Source organism: Myotis lucifugus, unplaced genomic scaffold, assembly GCF_000147115.1.
Source record: "Myotis lucifugus unplaced genomic scaffold, Myoluc2.0 scaffold_612, whole genome shotgun sequence".
Lineage (NCBI taxonomy): Eukaryota > Metazoa > Chordata > Mammalia > Chiroptera > Vespertilionidae > Myotis > Myotis lucifugus.
The window spans coordinates 168790-187149 of NW_005871660.1; the positions used below are offsets into that span (position 1 = coordinate 168790).

Below are 18360 nucleotides of genomic sequence, written 5' to 3' on the forward strand. Positions count from 1 at the left end.
CAGCTGCTGGGAACACACACAGATACACACACATGCCTGTACTCAGCTGCAGATAAAATTTATTAAGGCAACACTGAAGCTCCAGGCACCTACGGCTTCCCAGGCAGGCCCCGCCCCCTCCTGCTCTACAACGCGCCCAGGCAGCCCCTCCCTGCCGCAGGAGGCCCACTTCACAGACCAGAAGTCCAAGTTCGGGACCTAAACACTGAGGTCTGTGGCCCTTGATGTACAAAAGGAAGTGGGATAGAAGAGCGAGATCCCTGGCTTTTAGGGAAGAAACAATATATTTTTTGAAACCTTCTTCTAAAACAATTTCTTTAAAACCTTCTAGAAAACAATTTTTCGGAAACCTCACACCAATGCTGAGGAGGTACGGCTCAGGACATTCTTCCTCCAGGCTCAGGGTGGTCTGTTGGGAGGATCCCAGCTTCCCAGGGCAGTAGCTGAGATGAGCTGGGGGCAGGGGGTCCAGTGCTCCTTGCTGACCGCTCGGGAACGGACTGAGACCCCGAACCCCTTTCCTGCCTATCCTACTTCTTCTCTTCTGGTTCTGGGGCTTTCTCCGCGACTCCAGGGGCGAAGGGTCCCACCACCCACGTGATGGGCGTGTTCTGGGACACATACTCGACTAAGTGGTCAAGGGCCTCGCGGGCCTTGGCGACGCGCTCGCGGCTCTGCGTCAGGATGGAGCTGGACAGGTCCTGGAAGGAATGCATGCCGGAAAAGGTGGCCTGGAGGTCCTCCACCTGGCGGCGAGCCTGCTGTACCTGGTCCTTCACGTGGCTGGGCAGCCCCTGGATGCTGGACCCCAGCGAGGTGCAGGTGGCCTGCAGCTGCTGGGCAATGTCACGCAACATGGTGAGCGTCTGGAACTCGACCTGCTGAGAAGAGAGAGTGGGGCAGGGGGCGATCAGGACCACTGCTCTGGGGAAAACTGGACCCAACGCCAGGGAAAAAGAAAACGGGGGTCCTATCGCCCACCTTTAGGAAACCCTTCCACAGGGAGACCGCCTGGCACTATCGTTCAGAATACCAGCTCTTAGAGTTTGGGGTTTTTTAAAAAAAAATAAAGTTTGTTGATTTTTAGAGAGAGGAAGGGAGAGAAAGAGAGAAACATTTATGCAAGAAACTTCGACAGGCCACTTTCTACACGCGCCGGGCTGGTGATCGAGCCCACGACCTGGGTATGTGCCCTGACCAGGAATTGAACCCTCCACCTTTTGGGGTATGGGACAACGCTCCAACCAACTGAGCCACACCATCCAGGGCCGGCTCTTAAGAGTTTTGAACCGTGAGATATACACAGGTCAAACTGACAAACAGGCACAGACATTTCCCCAAAGAAGACACACAAACGGCCAATAAGTACAAGATGTTCAGCTTCATTTGCCACTAGGGAGACACAGCTCCAACCCACAGTGAAACACCACATCACACTGACGGGGACAGCTAGGGTCCCAAAGACAGAGAGTTCACACTGACGGGGACAGCTAGGAGCCCAAAGACAGAGTTCACACTGACGGGGACAGCTAGGGTCCCAAAGACAGAGTTCACACTGACGGGGACAGCTAGGGTCCCGAAGACAGAGAGTAACAGAGTCAGCAAGGACGGGGAGCCAGTGGAGCCCTTGGACTGGCCAGGGGGCAGTCACTGTGGAAAACAGACTGGTGGTTCCTCAAGATGTGAAACCATAGTTACCATGTAACCCAGCAGTAACTACCCAAGAGAAATGAAAACATCCATCCACACAAAAACCTGTGCACCCGTGTTCATAGGGGCGCTATTCGCAACAGTCCAAAGCGGGAACAACCGGATGCCTACCATCTGGTGAACAGACCATACAACGTGGCCCCTCGCGGGAATATTCCTCCGCTCTGGGAAGGAGTGAAGCGCGGCCCTGGCCGACGCGGCTCAGTTGGCGGGAGCGCTGTCCTGTACACCAGTAGGCGGCAGGCTCCGTTACGGGGCAGGGCCCAGGTTGTGAGCTGGATCTCTGGTTGGGGGGTGTGTGCATATTAAAGAAAAAGAGATCCGAGGCCTGGGCTCTGGGTCGCTCCAACATTCTGAGCTTAGGGAGATGAGGAGAAATCAGAAAAGGGACTAAAAAAAGGGGGACCGAGAAGGCCCAAAGAAGTGGGAAGCAAACAGGTGAGGATGTTGTCCCCAGTAAGAGTCCCCAACTTACGATGGTTCTGAGATTTCGACTGTATGATGGTGCAAGAGCGATATGCATACTTTAAATTTTGAATTTGGATCTTGTTCTGGGCTAGCAATGTGTGGTCCAGTGCTGTCCCGTGGTGCTGGGCAGGGGCAGCAGAGGGTTTTGCCCAACCGAAGGCTAATGTGCATGTTTTGAGCATGTTCGTGGTGGACTGGGCTTAGCTGTGATGTTCGGTAGGTTAGATATATCAAATACATTTTCGACTTACGATACTTTCCACTTACCATAGATTTATCAGGAAGTAACCCACTGTAAGTTGAGGAGCATCTGTATACTAAAACCCACTGAATACTTTAAAGGGGTGAATTATACAGTATGTGCACTATATCTCAATAATTATAATTTTTTTTTTAAAGTACAAGACATTTTTATGTCTCAAAACTGATTTTTTAACAGTTAAAAAAAAAAACAAGTGGTCTGGAAGAATGTTCAAGGCAGAAGTTGTTAGCAGCTCAGATCTGGTCCCGAAGTTCCCCAGCCAGGAAGGAGATAGAACAGCACCACCCTGAGCGCTGTCAGCAACACCCACACCCGAGAGCAGAAAACTAGGCAGGCTTCCCGGAGGAGGTGTCGGTGAGTCCTGAAAGCAGTTAATGGGAGGCGAGGCTGGGGAAGCATTTCAGGCAGGTTGGTCCATCAAACGGGGGTGGAGAGGGAGGCCAGGGCCCCAAGCACCCATGCCCCGCCCCACAATGGATACCTCTGGCTTCGCCAGGCTCTTCTCCGTGCCCTGGAGCTGCTTCTGGTTCCAGTTGAGCCACATCTGGTGTAGCTTCTCCTGACCTTCCACCAGCTTCTGATCCATGCCCAGCTTCACACTTTCCATCTGGAGTAGGACAGAGCAGTGAGACAGGCTGCCTCCGGTGCCTGGCCCAGCTCAGCAGGGTCCCCGCACATTCCCCGGGAGGGGGTTCCCACAGGAGCCTGGGGAGCCCTCCTTCCTCCTTTTATCTGAGATAGCGGAGGTAAGGGAGGAGGGTGCTGTTTCCATAGCTACCTGGTGGTCACACATTTTCTGCAGCTCCTCCCCTTTTGTCTGTTTCTCCCCTCCCCTTGCACTGGGCCTGCCCGCCTCACAGGCTGTGGCCAACAGGTCATGTGCAGATGGAACAGCAGAGGCTTAAAAGTGCTTGTGATGGAACATTATTCAGCCTCAAAAAGGACAGAAACGCTGACAACTGCTACAGTGGAGATAGGGCTGGAGGACATTATGCTCAGTGACATAAGCCAGTCACGACAGGACAGATCCTGATTCCACTCCTAGGAGGTCCCTAGGGGAGTCAGATCCACACACAGAAAGCAGATGGTGGGGACCAGGGGCTGGGGGAGGGGAGATGGGAGTCAGTGTTTAATGGGGACGGAGTGTCAGTTTGGGAAGACGAGAAGGTTCTAGAGATGGAAGGTGGTGGTGGCTGCACAGCAGTGTTGAATGTGCTTCATGCCACGGAGCTGTGCTTACAAACGGTTATGATGGTAAATTTTGTGTTAAGTGTGGTTTACCACAAATAAAAGTATTTTAAAAGAGAGGAGACATCGTTAGCAGAGGGAGTAAAGAGGAAATAACAGTAATTTAGCTCTTTAGGGAACAGAAAAATAAGACCTGGCTGGGGATTTGACTATAAAGAGGCAGGGGAACTGTGTGGGGTGACGGAACTATTCCAAATCTCGATTTCGGTGGCAGTGATATGGCCATTTGTATTTATAAAACTCCTCAAGTGGTACACTTCGAAAGCGGCGGTTTTTACTGTGGGTAAATTATACGTCTATGAAACTGACTTTCAACAAGACACCACAAGAAAAAGGGCTCGTGTGCTCTCACCGCACGTGGGTCCCTCAGACCACGTCCAGGGAGGAGCTGTCTTGCTGAAGGAGGAGCCCACGGGAGGCCCAGCCTCCAGCCGACCTGTCAGGGGCCGAACTCTGTGCCACCCCCTGGCCCTCAGAATGTGACTGTATTTGCAGGTCGGGTTGTTAGAGGGTGGGCCTTACTCCAGGAAGCCTGGTGTCCTTAGAAGAGAAGATCGGGCACTCACAGAGGGATAACCATGTGAGGACACAGGGAGAAGATGGCCATCTGCAGCGAAGCAGACCCCAGGAAAAACCAACCCTGGCAACACCTGATCTTGGACTTCAGCCCCCAGAACTGGGACAATAAGTAAGAAATGTCTGTTGTTTAAGCTGCCCAGACGATGGGACTTCGTTATGGCGGCCCCGGCAAACTCACTCAGGACCACGGCCCATGAACCAGCCCAGGCGGACCACTAGGTTTGGGGAAGGTGCGTGAGCGCTCCCAGGCCGCGGGCGGGGCTCACCAGGCTGAGGGCCTGCGCCAGCTGCAGCAGGGCCTCCTGGGCCCTCTGCCGGGTGTGCTGCAGTTTGTTCACCGAGTGTTTGTAGGCTTGATGGCGCAGCCGCTCCGACAGGGAGCCCAGACGCACGAAGTAGCTCTGCTCCTGCCGCTGCTGCTGCACCGAGGCGACGTCGACGCCCTCCAGGGACGTGGCAAGGTGGGCTGCAGGGGGGAGGCGGGAGAAGCATTATGAAGGCTGGGGTGCAGACAGAGCAAGCAGCTCGGGCTCCCCTGGTGCACACTTCAGAGTCTGGGCCTTGGTCTTGCACCGACTGCCCAAAAGTTTATGCGGGTCTGATGCTTGCAAGCTCTGAGGCCTCAGAGTGAAGGATTTCCTTGCCTTACTTTTCCCCACCTGCTACATGGGTCTGATGAGAACCAAACTTCCCAGGATCAAGAGACCTTAGGCCAGCATGAGGGTCTGCAAACTACACCCTGCGGGACACATCCAAATTGTTTCCGGTTTTGTACAACCAGTGCATACAATTATGCATGTTCATCATATATTGTCTTTGGCTACTTTCAAACTACAACAGTGGAGTACATGGGCTCTTGCTCAACAGAGACTAAAATAATTATTATCGAGTCTTTCATAGAAAAAAAGTCAGCTGACCCACTACTAGTGCCTGGAATATTTTAAAAGTGGCCAATCTTTCACAATGTTCTAGGTGGTTCTTTTGAATTCTTGTCAAATCTTAACGGCTCTGTGAGGAAGGCACTGTTCTCCCATTTTTACAGTTGAGGAAACTGGAGTCCAGAGGGCTTAATCGACTTGCCCAAGGTCACACAGCTCGAAGGCAGCAAATCGGGACTTGAAGCTCAGCCATGTGACCCCCTCTTCTCAACCATACTTGATGAGAGAAGTTTGAGCTACATGAGAATCATCTTAATAAGTCAGTGATAACTAGCCCAGAAAGTGCTCCTGAACTTATAAGACAGAGGATGGAAACTGCCTATCCTGATAATGCTATCCTGCTCCTTTTAAACTTTAACACAGTAGTGAAAAGTTTGCACTTTAGCCCAGTTTGCACTTAGTGACCAGGAGGTCACGATTTGATTCCCGGTCAGGGCGCAAGCCCGGGTTGCAGGCTCTATCTCCAGTAGGGGGCGTGCAAGAGGCAGGCGATTGATGATTCTCTCTCATCATTGATGCTTCTAGCTCTCTTTCCCTTCCTCTCTTTAAAATCAATAAAAACATATCTTAAAACAAAACAAAATACAATTTCACATTTTATAAGTAAGCTGATTGGGGTTTGAATCCAGACTTACTCACTTGCTTTGTAAAGACCTATGGCAGGGAGCCACAAACTATGGCCTGAGCCAAATGCCACCTGCCCTTATAAATAAAGTTTTATTGGCACATAGTCACACACATTAATCTACCTGTCGTCTATGCTTTCATGCTATGATGTCAGAGTTAAGCACTTGTAACAAAGTCTGTGTGGCTCAAAAAGCCAAAAAATATTAATTACCTGGCCTGTTAACAAAATGTTTCCTACCCTGTAGTCTATGCAGAAGTGATTTTGCCAGTAAGCCTGTTTCCCCTTCTGTACCACCACCCAAGCCAGAGTGGCCTGAAGTGTGAAATTTGGACTACCCTGTACTCAGAAGAGGCACACGAATGAATGTTTAGCTATTTTTATTATTTACAGCGGATTATATGGCTTTTTATTTATAGTAAGTGATAAAGTTTCCTTTCTAAAAGAATCAGGAAAAATTGACGTAAAGATGATCAAATAGCCCTGGCCAGTGTGGCTCAGTGGTAGAGCATCGGCACAAAAGGTCGCGGGTTCGATTCCCAGTCAAGGGCACGTACTTGGGTTGCAGGTTCATTCCCGGCCCAGTTTGGGGCACATGCAGGAGGCAACCAATCGATGTCTCTCTCTCTCACACTGATGTTTCTCTCTCTTTCCCCCTTCCTTTCACTCTCTAAAAATCAATGGGAAAAAATATCCTCAGCTAAGAATTTTTAAAAAGGTTATAAAATAAATAGTACAAGGAACATAACATATGACCAAGATAACGTGAGAGATGTGCTCCGGCCAGACCGAAACAGCAGAGCTGTTCTGATGATCAAGTGGAACCTCCACTTAGCCACATATGTGTGCAGATCCTCTGGGTCAGGCACTGTTTCAGTGAAAGACGTGGAAAATAAAGCAATGAAATCCCACTGACCTGTTGTGTGATCAAGGTAAGCCTTCAATCAGAGGAATTCAGTTGTTTTTATAAACATGAAATTCTGGAAGAAACGTACTCTAATGCAGGAATGGGCAAACTTTTTCTGTGTGGGGCCAGACAGTCAATATGTTTGGTTTTGTAGGCTATACTATGCCTCAATTACTCAGCTCTACCATTACCAGGCCAAAAAAGCCTTAGACAAGAATGTAAAAAAATGTGTGTGGCTGTGTGCCAATAAAACTTTATTTATAAAAGCAGGTGGTAGACTAGATGGGCTTTATAGTCAGCTTGGGAAGAGATTCCTAGAAGAATTATTTCATGCTGACATTTAAAAATCTGAACAAAAAAGACATGAGACAATTCGAGGCAGCAAAAATAAAAGCCTTGTGTTGTGAGAAAAATGGATTCCTCCCTATTCTCCCACCAAAGGGGGGTTTGCAAAGACTAACCAAAACTAGCACCACGTTGAACCCTACTGCTGTCTAGAACTTCTCCATGGCTCTCTGGGCGCCCCTGAGCTCTGCCCTTGGAAGTGAAAGCAGCTTGTCATTTAGGCCAAGTATATCTGGCAGAGTCCTGGCATGTCTGAGCAAGCCACAAGGTCCCAAGGAGGGGGCAGGTGCCCTGGGCAAAAGGGAGAACCCTGGGGCGGCGGGGAAGGGCTGTTCTCCTAACCCGAACCCCAGACTAACACACCTAGTTCTTCTTAAAAAATATGTATTTTTATTGATTTCAGAGAGGAAGTGACAGGGAGAGAGAGACAGAAACATCAATGATGAGAATCATTGATTGGCTGCCTCCTACAAGCCCCCTACTGGGGATTGAGCCTGCAACTGGGCATGTGCCCTGACCTGGCTCATAGGTTGATGCTCAACCACTGAGCCACCGCCCCCGGACACACCTAGTTCTAATAAGACACTGCAACAGCTCCTCATACCCTCACACCTACAGACGACCCGTACCTTAAGCACGGTGTGCACAGGAATTTCATCCTTAGGGGATGGGTGCAAAAAAATCAAAGCTGCTCAGACCCATCTGTTCTCGCTGTGGCTTTCAGGCCTGGCTCAAACCCTTCCTCCAGCAGACCCTGCCTTCTCCTCCTGCCTCCAGGGCCAAGGCCCACAGCTGACTCTTACAGAGGCTGAGCACCTACTAGGGCAGCAGGCACTGAACTTGGGGTTCGGCAGGGAAAACATCAGCCAGGTCCCATCCTTCAAGAGGTTCAGAGTTGGGTTTTGGAAACTCAAGGGACAAGTGACATGCCACACTCAAGCCACATGCTGCAGGACTGAAGCTCGCCAGCCCTCCGGAGCTCCCCCGGACACCAGGGACTGCCCTTCCCACTGGGTTCAGGAAGACGCGTGGGATCACGGCTAACTCGAGAGGGCTCCCATCGGCCGAAAACAATGGAACAAATGAAGTGTCAATAAAATTAACACTTCGGGCTGGAATATGTTGTGTTAATCCATGTGCTCAAACCTATAAGGCAAAAACCACTACGGACCCATGGGGGGCGCTGGTGAACCCACCCCTCATGCCATTTTCCCTGCTCTTCCTCAATAAGCTATACCTCGGGGTCATCAAAATTACAGTGGGGCCTTGACTTACGAGTTGTAATTCGTTCCGAGACCGAGCTCGTTAACTCAAATTACTCTATCAACTCAATGCAAAAAATCGGCCGAGAGACAGCTGGTATCTCAAAAAACTCTTTAGTCGGGACACTCGTAAGTCAAGGCCCCACTGTATAGAGAACTTTCTCCACGGAAGTGTTCCAGCTATAGAGAAAGAATGACACTTTTACGAGCGATCCGTGGCAACCCCAAATGGAAAAAGAGACGGAGATAAAGATCGGCTTCACCCATCCGGGAATCACATGGTTCCACATGCTGTATATGAAGTTCCAGAACAGGCCAAGCAGCGATTCTCATCTGGGGGCAATTCTGTCCCCCGGGGACACTGGGCAATGTCTGGGGACATCTGTGGTTGTCACAACTGGGGGTGCTCCTGGCATCGCGTAGGTGGGGACCGGAAATGCCGCTTAGCCTCCCACAGCGCCCAGGGTGGCCGCAGAGAGAGGCCCGGCCCCAGTGTTAGCAGCGCAGCAGTTGGGAAGCCCTGAGGTAGCCCATCTTCAACTTTTTTCTTTCTCCCAAATATTTGGCTCCTCATTCAAACAAACCAGCTCTAGCCAGTGGGCCGGGGCCAAGCTGCCCTTGGAAGGAGCATGGTGCCTCGTTACTTGCAGCCCTCATGGGCTCGCTGCCACGGGCACGGGAAGCTGACAGACTGGCACACTGAAAGTCCCGGGCATGTTATAAAGGAGGCAATTGTTCAAATATGGCATCAAGAGCCATGGGCATGAGAGGACAAGTTCAGACCATGAGCAGGACTGGCTGTTTGGTCTCCAATAGTTTTATCCCCAGTCTGTCTATTTGTCTTCATTTCTACCCCCACCGGGTCAGGCCCCATCTTCACCGGCCTGGACCAGGACAGCTGCATCTGCCCTGGTCTCTCAGCTCCCACCCTTGCCTCCCAGCCTGTCCTCCCAGAAGCAACCACCAGAGGGCGCCTGTAAGCACCTTCCTCGGGTCCAGTGGCTCCTCGGCCCTCACCCCCCATCTCCATCCCCAGTGCTCCTTCCCCAGGGCCAGACCCTTATTCCTCACTTTGGCCTACTTTGCGCTGCAAGACCTGCTCCTGTCCCTCCTCTGCCCTCACTTTCTCTCTCCCCTCTTGACTGTTTTTCCAACACACCAGGCAAGGTCCTGCTTCCCGGCCTTTGCATGGACTGTTCCCTCTCCTGGGACCATTCTCAACCTAGACATCGAGATGGCTGGCTGCCTTCTGCCTCCAGCTCTGTGCTCAAATGCCCCTTCCCATGGGGCCTCTAACAATGCAAACTTCCTCATCCATACTGTGTCCTGAAACCCTCTCCCAGCCCTCCTGGCACGCTGTTTTTTCTCTCAAACACTGGTCACGGTTCTATCATCAATTCTGCAAAGAGGCTTCCATCTTGCTCACTGATTGTGTCCCTGTGTCTAGAACAGGGCCTGGTGCTCAGCAGGTGCTCAAATGCCTGAATGAAATCACCCAGACTCTCCTCTGTGGTTCCCTCCCACCACCCCCATCCCCCTACCCCGACCCCCACCTCCCGGCATTTGTTCCTTTTAAATGTTCATTCAATTGGACAGACTCCCAGGGAGTTGAGAGGGGCCCAGGTTGGGAGGTCCAGGGAGGGGTCTCAGGCCCATGGGCCACACTCACCCAGCTCGGAGTCTGTCATAGGCAGGTGGTTGTCCATCCATTCCTCCGACTTGCCCAACACTGTGTCCACCCCACTTAGCACCATCTGGCCCATGCGGGACCCCATGACCGACTGGACACTGCTGGTCACCACCGACTTGGTCTTGTCCACGCCGCTCTGCACAGCTTCCCGGGTCACATCCACTGCCTCTGTCACTCGGGTGGCCACTGTGTCCTTGGCGCTGGCCACTGCTTCTCGGGCCCCGGTCACCTTAGACGACACGAGCTCCTTGGTATCCGCCAGGACCTACAAGTCAGGCCAGCATCAGCATCTCTACACCCCCTCTGTACTAGGTAGCCCCACGCCCGCACCCCAACCTCCAGGGAGGCCCAAGGGAGGAGTTCCAGCTCCTGGATGACCCCAAAGGGTCAACGCTGAATCCAGTATTGCAGTTAAGACCACTGCTCAGGAGCCAGCTGGCCTGGTTAGAATCTCTGGCTTGATATTTCTTAGCTGTGTGGCCTCAGGCAAGTCGCTCCACTTCTCTGTGCCTCAATCCTTCCAAAGCCACACTGTCTAATGCAGTAGCCACTAGCTATATGTGGCTATTTATATTTAAAATAATTAAAACAAAACAAAATTTGATCGAAAGCATGGTCTGAAAGAGATGGTTGTACACCCATGTTCATAGAAGCATTATTCACAGGAGTCAAAAGGTAAAGACAACCCAAAGCAATCCATCGACAGATAAATGGGTAAACACCATGTGGTCTGTCCAGACAATGGAATATTATTCAGCCTTGAAAAGGAAGAACAGCTCTGGCCAGTGGCTCAGTGGTTGGAGCATCATCCCATGCACCAAAGGGTTGTGGGTTCTATTCCTGGTCCGGGCACATGCCTGGGTTGTGGGTTTGGTGCATGCGAGAACACATGCCTAGGTTGTGGGGTTGGGATACATATGGGAGGTGGCCAATTTATGTTTCTCTCTCTCTCTCCCTTCCTCTCTCTCTGAAATCTGTGGACATAGCCTCAGGTTAGAAAAAATAAAAAGGAAGAACATTCTAACACATGCTACCACATAAATGAACCTTGAATACATTACACTCAGTGAAATCAGCCAGGCACAAAGGACAGATACTATGTGATTCCACTCATAGGAGGGCCCTAGAGGAGTCAGACCCATAGAGTGGATGGTGGGAGCCACAGGCTGGGGGACGGGAATGGGGGAGTTAGTGTTTAATGGGGACAGAGTTGGAAAGATGAGAAAGTTCTAGAGATGGATGGTAAGTGATGGCTACACAGCAATGTCAATGTGCTTAATGCCACTGAGCTGGTTAAGAGGGAAAATTTCATGTTGTAAAAAAACTAACAGAACTTGTACCCAAATGCTCATGGCAGTATTATCTACACCAGTGGTCGGCAAACCACGGCTTGCGAGTCACATGCGGCTCTTTGGCCCCTTGAGTGTGGCTCTTCCACAAAATACCACGTGTGGGCGTGCACATACAGTGCGATTGAAACTTCGTGGCCCATGCGCAGAAGTTGGTATTTTGTGGAAAAGCCACACTCAAAGGGCCAAAGAGCCGCATGTGGCTTGCGAGCCGCAGTTTGCCGACCATTGATCTACACTGATAAAAGAGAAAGATGCAAATTGACCGTACCTTCACGATGCCCACCAGCCAATCAGGAGTATGCAAATTAACCCAACAAAGATGGCAGGTTAATTTGCATACGCAGGCGCTGAGCGGCCGGGGGTGGAGTGGGACACTTGCGTCGTCGCCATGGTGACAACGCAGGCGTTCAGCATCGCCCCAGCCTCTCTGGGCCTCTGGGCAGCGGGGGAAGGCAGAAAGGTGGCTCTGGCCGGAGTGAAGGTGGTGCCGGCAGCCTGGGGAAGGAAGGCCCATTCTTGCACGAATCTTTGTACATCGGGCCTCTAGTTCTTAATAACCAGGAAGTAGAAGCAACCTAAAATGTCCATCAACAGGTGAAAGATAGGCAAAATGTGGTTCACCCACACTGGAATATTACTCAGCCATGAAAAGGAGTGAAGCACTGATACTCACTGCAACGTGGATGAATCTTTTTTAAAAAATATATTTTATTGATTTTTTACAGAGAGGAAGGGAGAGGAATAGAGAGTTAGAAACATCCATGAGAGAGAAACATTGATCAGCTGCCTCCTGCACACCTCCTACTGGGGATGTGCCTGCAACCAAGGTACATGCCCTTGACCAGAATCGAACCCGGGACCTCTCGGTCCGTAGGCCTACGCTCTATACACTGAGCCAAACCAGTTAGGGCAACATGGATGAACCTTGAAAACATGATGCTCAGTGAGAGAAGCCAAACGCAAAAGGTCACATGTTATATGATTTCATTTATATGAAATGTCCAGAACAGACAAATCCATAGAGACAGGAAGTAAATTAGTGGATACCAAAGGTTGCGATGTTTGATGGGAAGGAGAATAGCAGCTAAAGGGTGTGAAGTTTCTTTTTCAGGTGATGAAATGTACTAAAATGGATGGTGATGGTTACAAATTAAAAGTAGCTATTTAAGCCCTAGCCGGTTTGGCTCGGTGGATAGAGCATCAGCCTGCGGACTGAAGGATTCCAGGTTCAATTCCGGTCAAGGGCATGTACTTTGGTTGTGGGCACATCCCCAGTGGGGGGTGTGCAGGAGGCAGCTGATTGATGTTTCTCTCTCATCGATGTTTCTAACTCTCTATCTCTCTCCCTTCCTCTCTGTAAAAAATCAATAAAATATATTAAAAAAAAAAAAAAAAGTAGCTATTTAAGCCCTAACCAGTTTGGCTCAGTGGATAGAGTGTCGACCTGCGGACTGAAGGGTTCCAGGTTCAATTCCAGTCAAGGGCATGTACCTTGGTTGCGGGCGCATCTCTAGTGGGGAGTGTGCAGGAGGCAGCTGATCGATGTTTCCCTCTCATCGATGTTTCTAACTCTCTATCCCTCTCCCTTCCTTTATGTAAAACAATCAATAAAATATATATTTTAAAAAAATAAAAGTAGCTATTTAAGCCCTCGCCAGTTTGGCTCAGTGGATAGAGCTTCGGCCTGCGGACTGAAAGGTCCCAGGTTCAATTCCGATCAAGGGCACATACCCGTAGCAGGCTTAATCCCTGGCCCTGGTTGGGGCGCATGTGGGAGGAGGCAACCAATGGATGTGCCTCTCTCACATCAATATTTCTGTCTCTTCCCCTCCTTTCTGCTCTCTCTAAAAATCAATGGAAAAATATCCTCAAGTAAGGATTAACAAAAAATAAAAAATAAAAGTAGCTATGTAAGCTCTGGCCGGTGTGTTCAGTAGTGTCAACCCGAGCACGAAGGGTTGCGGGTTTGATTCCCAGTCAAGGGCACGTACCTGGATTTTGGGCTTGTTTCCAGCCCCGGGAGGGTTCCTGGGGGAGGCAACCAATCGATGTGTCTCTCACCTCACTGTTTCTCTCTCCCCCAATCCCTCTCTTCCATTCTCTCTAAAAATCAATGGGAAAGTCTGGCTGGTGTGGCTCAGTGGTTGAGTGTTGACCCATGCACCAAGAGGTCGCCGGTTCTCCCTAGTATTCCCGGTCAGAGCACATGCCCAGGTTTCAGGCTCGATCCCCAGTGTGGGCTGTGCAGGAAGCAGCCAATTGATTTTCTCTCTCATTGATGTTTCTATCTCTCTCTGTCTCTTCGTCTCTTTCTAAAAATCAATAAAAACATATATTTTTAAAAATCAATGGGAAAAAAACATCCTCCAGTGAAGATTAACAACAACAACAACAAAAAGTAGCTATTTAAATTTACAATAATTAAAGTTAGTAATTGAGTTCTTCAATCACACTAGACACATTCTAAAGACTCAACAGACTCATATGACTGGTGGTTTTCGTATTGGACAGTGAAGAGAAAGTACATATACCTCAGAGAAAGTGCTACTAGGCAGTGTGGAGCTAGAATCTTTTTTTTTTAAATATATTTTATTGATTTTTTACAGAGAGGAAGGGAGAGAGATAGAGAGTTAGAAACATCGATGAGAGAGAAACACTGATCAGCTGCCTCCTGCACACCCCCTACTGGGGATGTGTCCGCAACCAAGGTACATGCCCTTGACTGGAATCGAACCCGCGACCCTTCAGTCCACAGGCCGATGCTCTATCCACTGAGCCAAACCGGTTAGGGCAGGAGCTAGAATCTTTAAGAGGGAAGGGAAGGCCCTGGCTGGTTTGGCTCAATGGATAGAGCATCGGCCTGCAGACAGAAGGGTCCCAGGTTCGATTCCGGTCAAGGGCACATGCCTGGGTTGCGGGCTTGATCCCCAGTAGGGGACATGCAGGAGGCAGCCAAGCAATGATTCTCCCTCATCATTGATGTTTCTCTCTTTCCCTCTCCCTTCCTCTCTGAAATCAATAGAGATATATTTAAAAAAATAAAACTAAAAACCTGGTCCACAAAGAAGGTACTCATGTGCAAAGGTCGTGGGCTAGGCCAGAGCAGGTGTTCATTGTCTTTGCTCCCCTCACCTCCCCAGAGTGAGTTCCACGGGGGAACAGCTGTCCCACTGCTGTGCCTGGTACATACGGGCGCTGATGCTGTGAACACTGAGTGTGAAGGCCAACGGGCTGGAATGGAGCGAGAGGTGGGTGATGGAGGCAGGGCGGGGGTGGGGCCGGATCAGGTGGGGCCATGTGGGCTATGTGTGTGGGGGGGAGTGTGGGGGGGCTTGGGCTTTTCTCTGGGCAGGTGGGAGATATGAGGGGGTTCTGAGCAGATCTGGCTGGCACTGAGATCACTCATCCACCTGCTCAGTGGGGAATAGATTTGGGGTGTGAGGGGCATGCAGAAGAGGGAGGGGTCAGGGAGAAAGCTGTCACACTTGTCCTTTTTAGTTCAGGTGTACCACAGACTCAGTACCCAGCTCGGTCCCTGTGCCCCCGGGGCTCCCGGGCGCTGGTCTGTACCTTCTCCGTCTGCTGCTGTAGGATCGGCAGGTTCTCTTCCAGCTTATCCAGCCCCCGATGGGCGTATTCACTGGCTGACGTGACTACAGGAGGTGGGACAAGACAGAAATACGGTTACTGCACATGAGCATCCCAAGGGGTCCCGGGAAGGTCAGCCACTGGTTTGGGGGAACAGGGCCATGGGTGGGGCAGACCCTCCCCAAACAGCCAGGAAGGGAGGTTCCATGTTCTCGGGGGGCCTCACTCACTCTGGGGCTCCAGCTTGGACAGGATGGGCTGGGCCCCACTGACGGCAGCCGCCGTGAGGGTCTTCACGCCTTTCTCGGCCGCGTCGCAGACGGTCTTGACGTGGGGGTGGCTCTCCTTGGTGGAGGTGTAGGCTGCCGACACCATGTTGCAGGTGGTGCTGATGAGGGGCATGTTGGCCACTCGGTCCACCACGCTGGGCTACGGGAGAAGCAGCTGAGGTGGGCCGGGCTGGGCGTGGGGAGGTGGGGGCGCTGGGCCCGAAACTCAGGCACCAGCACTTTCCCTCTCACTCACGGCCAAGGAAATGGCTCAGCTCACCCTGCAGTTTGCTCCACGAAGTTGCAGGAGCCGGGACCTTCCGGGCTGCACTATGAGCTCCTTTGTCTTAGCTCTGCGGCCCATTTGTTGGAACGGCCCATTTGTTGGAACGTGTCTCTGACACCCACTGTGCGCCAGGTAGTGACAAGAGACAAGACCCCTCCTCTCACAGAGCTTACGGTCGAAAGCTGGGTCTGCAAACTAGGCCCGCAGGCCAAGTCGCCCCACCACCTGATACTTTATTCTTGTCTGTTTTTTTCCCACTAGCTTTACTGAGATCAAGTTCACGCATCATAAATTTCACCGTTTTTAACGTGCACAATTCAGTGGTTTTTAGTAAACTCACAAGGTTGTACAATCATCACCACTCATTCTAGAACTTTTCCATCACCCCAAAAAGGTACCCTGTACCCATTAACAGCCACCCATTCTCCCCTCCCTCCAGCCCTGGCAACTACTAGCCTGCCTTCTGTCTCTATGACTTTGCCTATTCTGGACATTTTACATAAACAAAATCATATCCTCTGTGGCCTTTTGTATCTGACTTCTTTCACTGAGTGATGTTTTCGAGGTTCATCTATGACATAGATTCTACGTAGTAGCATAAATGAATGCTTCATTTTTTTAAATTGTGGGAAAATGTAGGCAACATTAAATTTATCATTTTAACCATTTTTAGGTGTATAATTCAGTAGCATTCACATTGTTGTACATTCAGGACACTCACATTGTTGCACAACCACCACCACCATCCGTCTCTAGAACTTTCTCATCCTCCCAAACTGAAACTCTGACCCCATTAAACACCAACTCCCCTCCCCCTGGCTCCCACCATCTACCTTCGGTCTCTGTGGACCTGGCCCCCGGGAACCTCCTGTAAGTGGAATCACACAGGGCTTGTCCTTTTTGTGTCTGGCTTACTTCCCTGAGCACATCTTTAAGGTTCATCCATGTTGCAGGACATGTCAGAACCGTATTCCTTTATATGGCGAAATACCATCCCACTGCTGCCTGGTTTTGTAAGTAAGTTTACTGGTGCACAGCCACGCCAGAAGAGGCAAATCCACAGAGAGAAAGCAGAGGAGCGGCTGCCAGGGGCTGGGGGGGAGTGACTATTAATGGGGATGGGATTTCCATTCGGGCTGATGAAGAAGTTCTGGGATTAGAGAGTGGGATGGCTGCACATTGTAAGTGTACTTAATGCCTCTGCACTGTGTGCTCTTTGAAATGGTTAAAATGGTATATTTTTATGTTAAGTGTATTTTACCACAGTTTTAAAAAAAGGAATGAAGCACTGACACACACCGCATGGGTGAACCCCTAAAACATCCCACTCAGTGAAAGAAGCCAGACGCAAAGGGTCTCGCAGAGACTGGAACCAGAGTGGTTGCCGAGGGGGAAGCGGGGTGGGATGGAGGGGTGACTACTACTGGGTATTGGGTCTCTTTTGGGCAAGATGAAAAATGTTCTAAAACAGTACAGGTGGTGATGGCTGCAGAACTTGATAGTTCACTAAAAGTCACTGAGTAGCACCCTTCAGAGGGTGAATTTAATGCTATGTAGGTGATACCGAAACAGTCAATTAAAAGGGGCTTTTATTTAAACTGGTGGGGGGAAGGAGGAGGACAGGGACTGACTTCCCGGAAGGGGGACCCTAAGAGAACCTCCAGAGGCAGAGAACATTTTCTGGGTGGTGGGGAGCCAGGCAGTTTCAAACTGTACCCCAGTTCTCCTCCCCCATCTGTTAGTGGGGCACCTGTTCGAGGTCTGTCGGCTGGCTGTCCCCACCCAGTCAGAAAGACCTCTCTTAACCCCCATGAGCCGCCAGCAGCGCCCTGGCTCCCTTCCACGGCACCATGATGTGGGAAGCCTCAGCCCACAGGTGCAGGCCGTCCTCACCTGCTGTACAGGTTCTTCAGCTGTCACCTGGGTGTCGGCAGGGGCTTCTGTCTCATTGGTAGACATTTCTCAGAAGCACGCACTGTGGACAGATGGACTAGTCAGGTACAGCCCGACCCACCCCTCCCTCCAGGAGGAAGTTCACACCTGCACGCTGAGAGCCCTGCCTTCCAATCATTAACGGGCACCTGTGGGCCTGCTCCGGCGCAGGCGATGACTCAGCAGGGTGAGAGCCTGCCGTCGAACAAGCTCCCGGTGCTGCTGACACAGCTGACCCAGGGCTATTCCTTGAAGGTCAGGGTGCAGCCCTCCGAGGGCTCACCTGTATCATTACTCCAGAGACACCCACGAAGCAGAACCTCTGTGGACGGCAATTTGCCAACAGCTACCAAGTTTCCAGAGGCATCTTCCCTTTGACCCAGAAACCTCACTGTGAGGACAGCCTCACACTTGTACTGCCACGTGGGCAGAGGCGGGTGTACCAGTGTTGTCCACAAGACACCGGTAACCTGTTTGCCCAGCAGAAGGGGACTAAAGAAAATACCAGATTAGCCCAGTGCCTGGGGAAAAAAAAGGGTATTTACAGCCAAAACCGGTTTGGCTCAGTGGATAGAGCGTCGGCCTGCGGACTGAAGGGTCCCAGGTTCGATTCCGGTCAAGGGCATGTATCTGGGTTGCAGGCACATCCCCAGTGGGAGATGTGCAGGAGGCAGCTGATCGATGTCTCTCTCTCATCGATGTTTCTGACTCTCTATCTCTCTCCCTTCCTCTCTGTAAAAAATCAATAAAAATATATTTTTTTTAAAAAAGGGTATTTACATATAATTGACATGGACCAAGATACTGCAAAGAGACAAAGGTTTGAATGGGATAAAAGTATTTACCTTGCATTTGTACAGGAATCTTTTTTTTTTTTTTTTAAGCATCACCCAGGGGGT

At 50.7% G+C, this 18360-nt stretch overlaps 1 protein-coding gene across 2 annotated transcripts; it reads right to left on the reverse strand.

The window, feature by feature from the left end:
* Window positions 1-39: 39 nt before the first annotated feature.
* PLIN3 (perilipin 3) lies at window positions 40-17571 on the reverse strand. Of its 2 annotated transcripts, none has more exons than XM_023745986.1 (7): window positions 17423-17571; window positions 15205-15403; window positions 14957-15039; window positions 10014-10299; window positions 4534-4733; window positions 2922-3047; window positions 40-878 (listed from the first exon to the last, which is right to left on the reverse strand). In XM_023745986.1, exons 1-7 carry the CDS (start codon window positions 17486-17488, stop codon window positions 531-533), a joined length of 1308 nt encoding a protein of 435 aa, XP_023601754.1. In that variant the 5' UTR covers window positions 17489-17571; the 3' UTR covers window positions 40-530. The 2 variants fall into 2 exon arrangements, with proteins under 2 accessions (XP_023601754.1, XP_006104893.1); XM_006104831.3 differs by having other exon boundaries at window positions 40-881.
* Window positions 17572-18360: the final 789 nt, after the last annotated feature.

Bases quoted from the DNA above. Each gene is read 5' to 3' on its own strand.
- PLIN3 (XM_006104831.3), bottom strand. From the start codon at position 17,488: ATGTCTACCAATGAGACAGAAGCCCCTGCCGACACCCAGGTGACAGCT. The intron at 15,040-15,204 runs GTGAGTGAGGCC...CACCTCCTGTAG, and splicing joins GTCCAAGCTGGAGCCCCAGA to TCACGTCAGCCAGTGAATAC. The intron at 10,300-14,956 runs GTACAGACCAGC...CCTGACTTGTAG, and splicing joins TACAGCAGCAGACGGAGAAG to GTCCTGGCGGATACCAAGGA.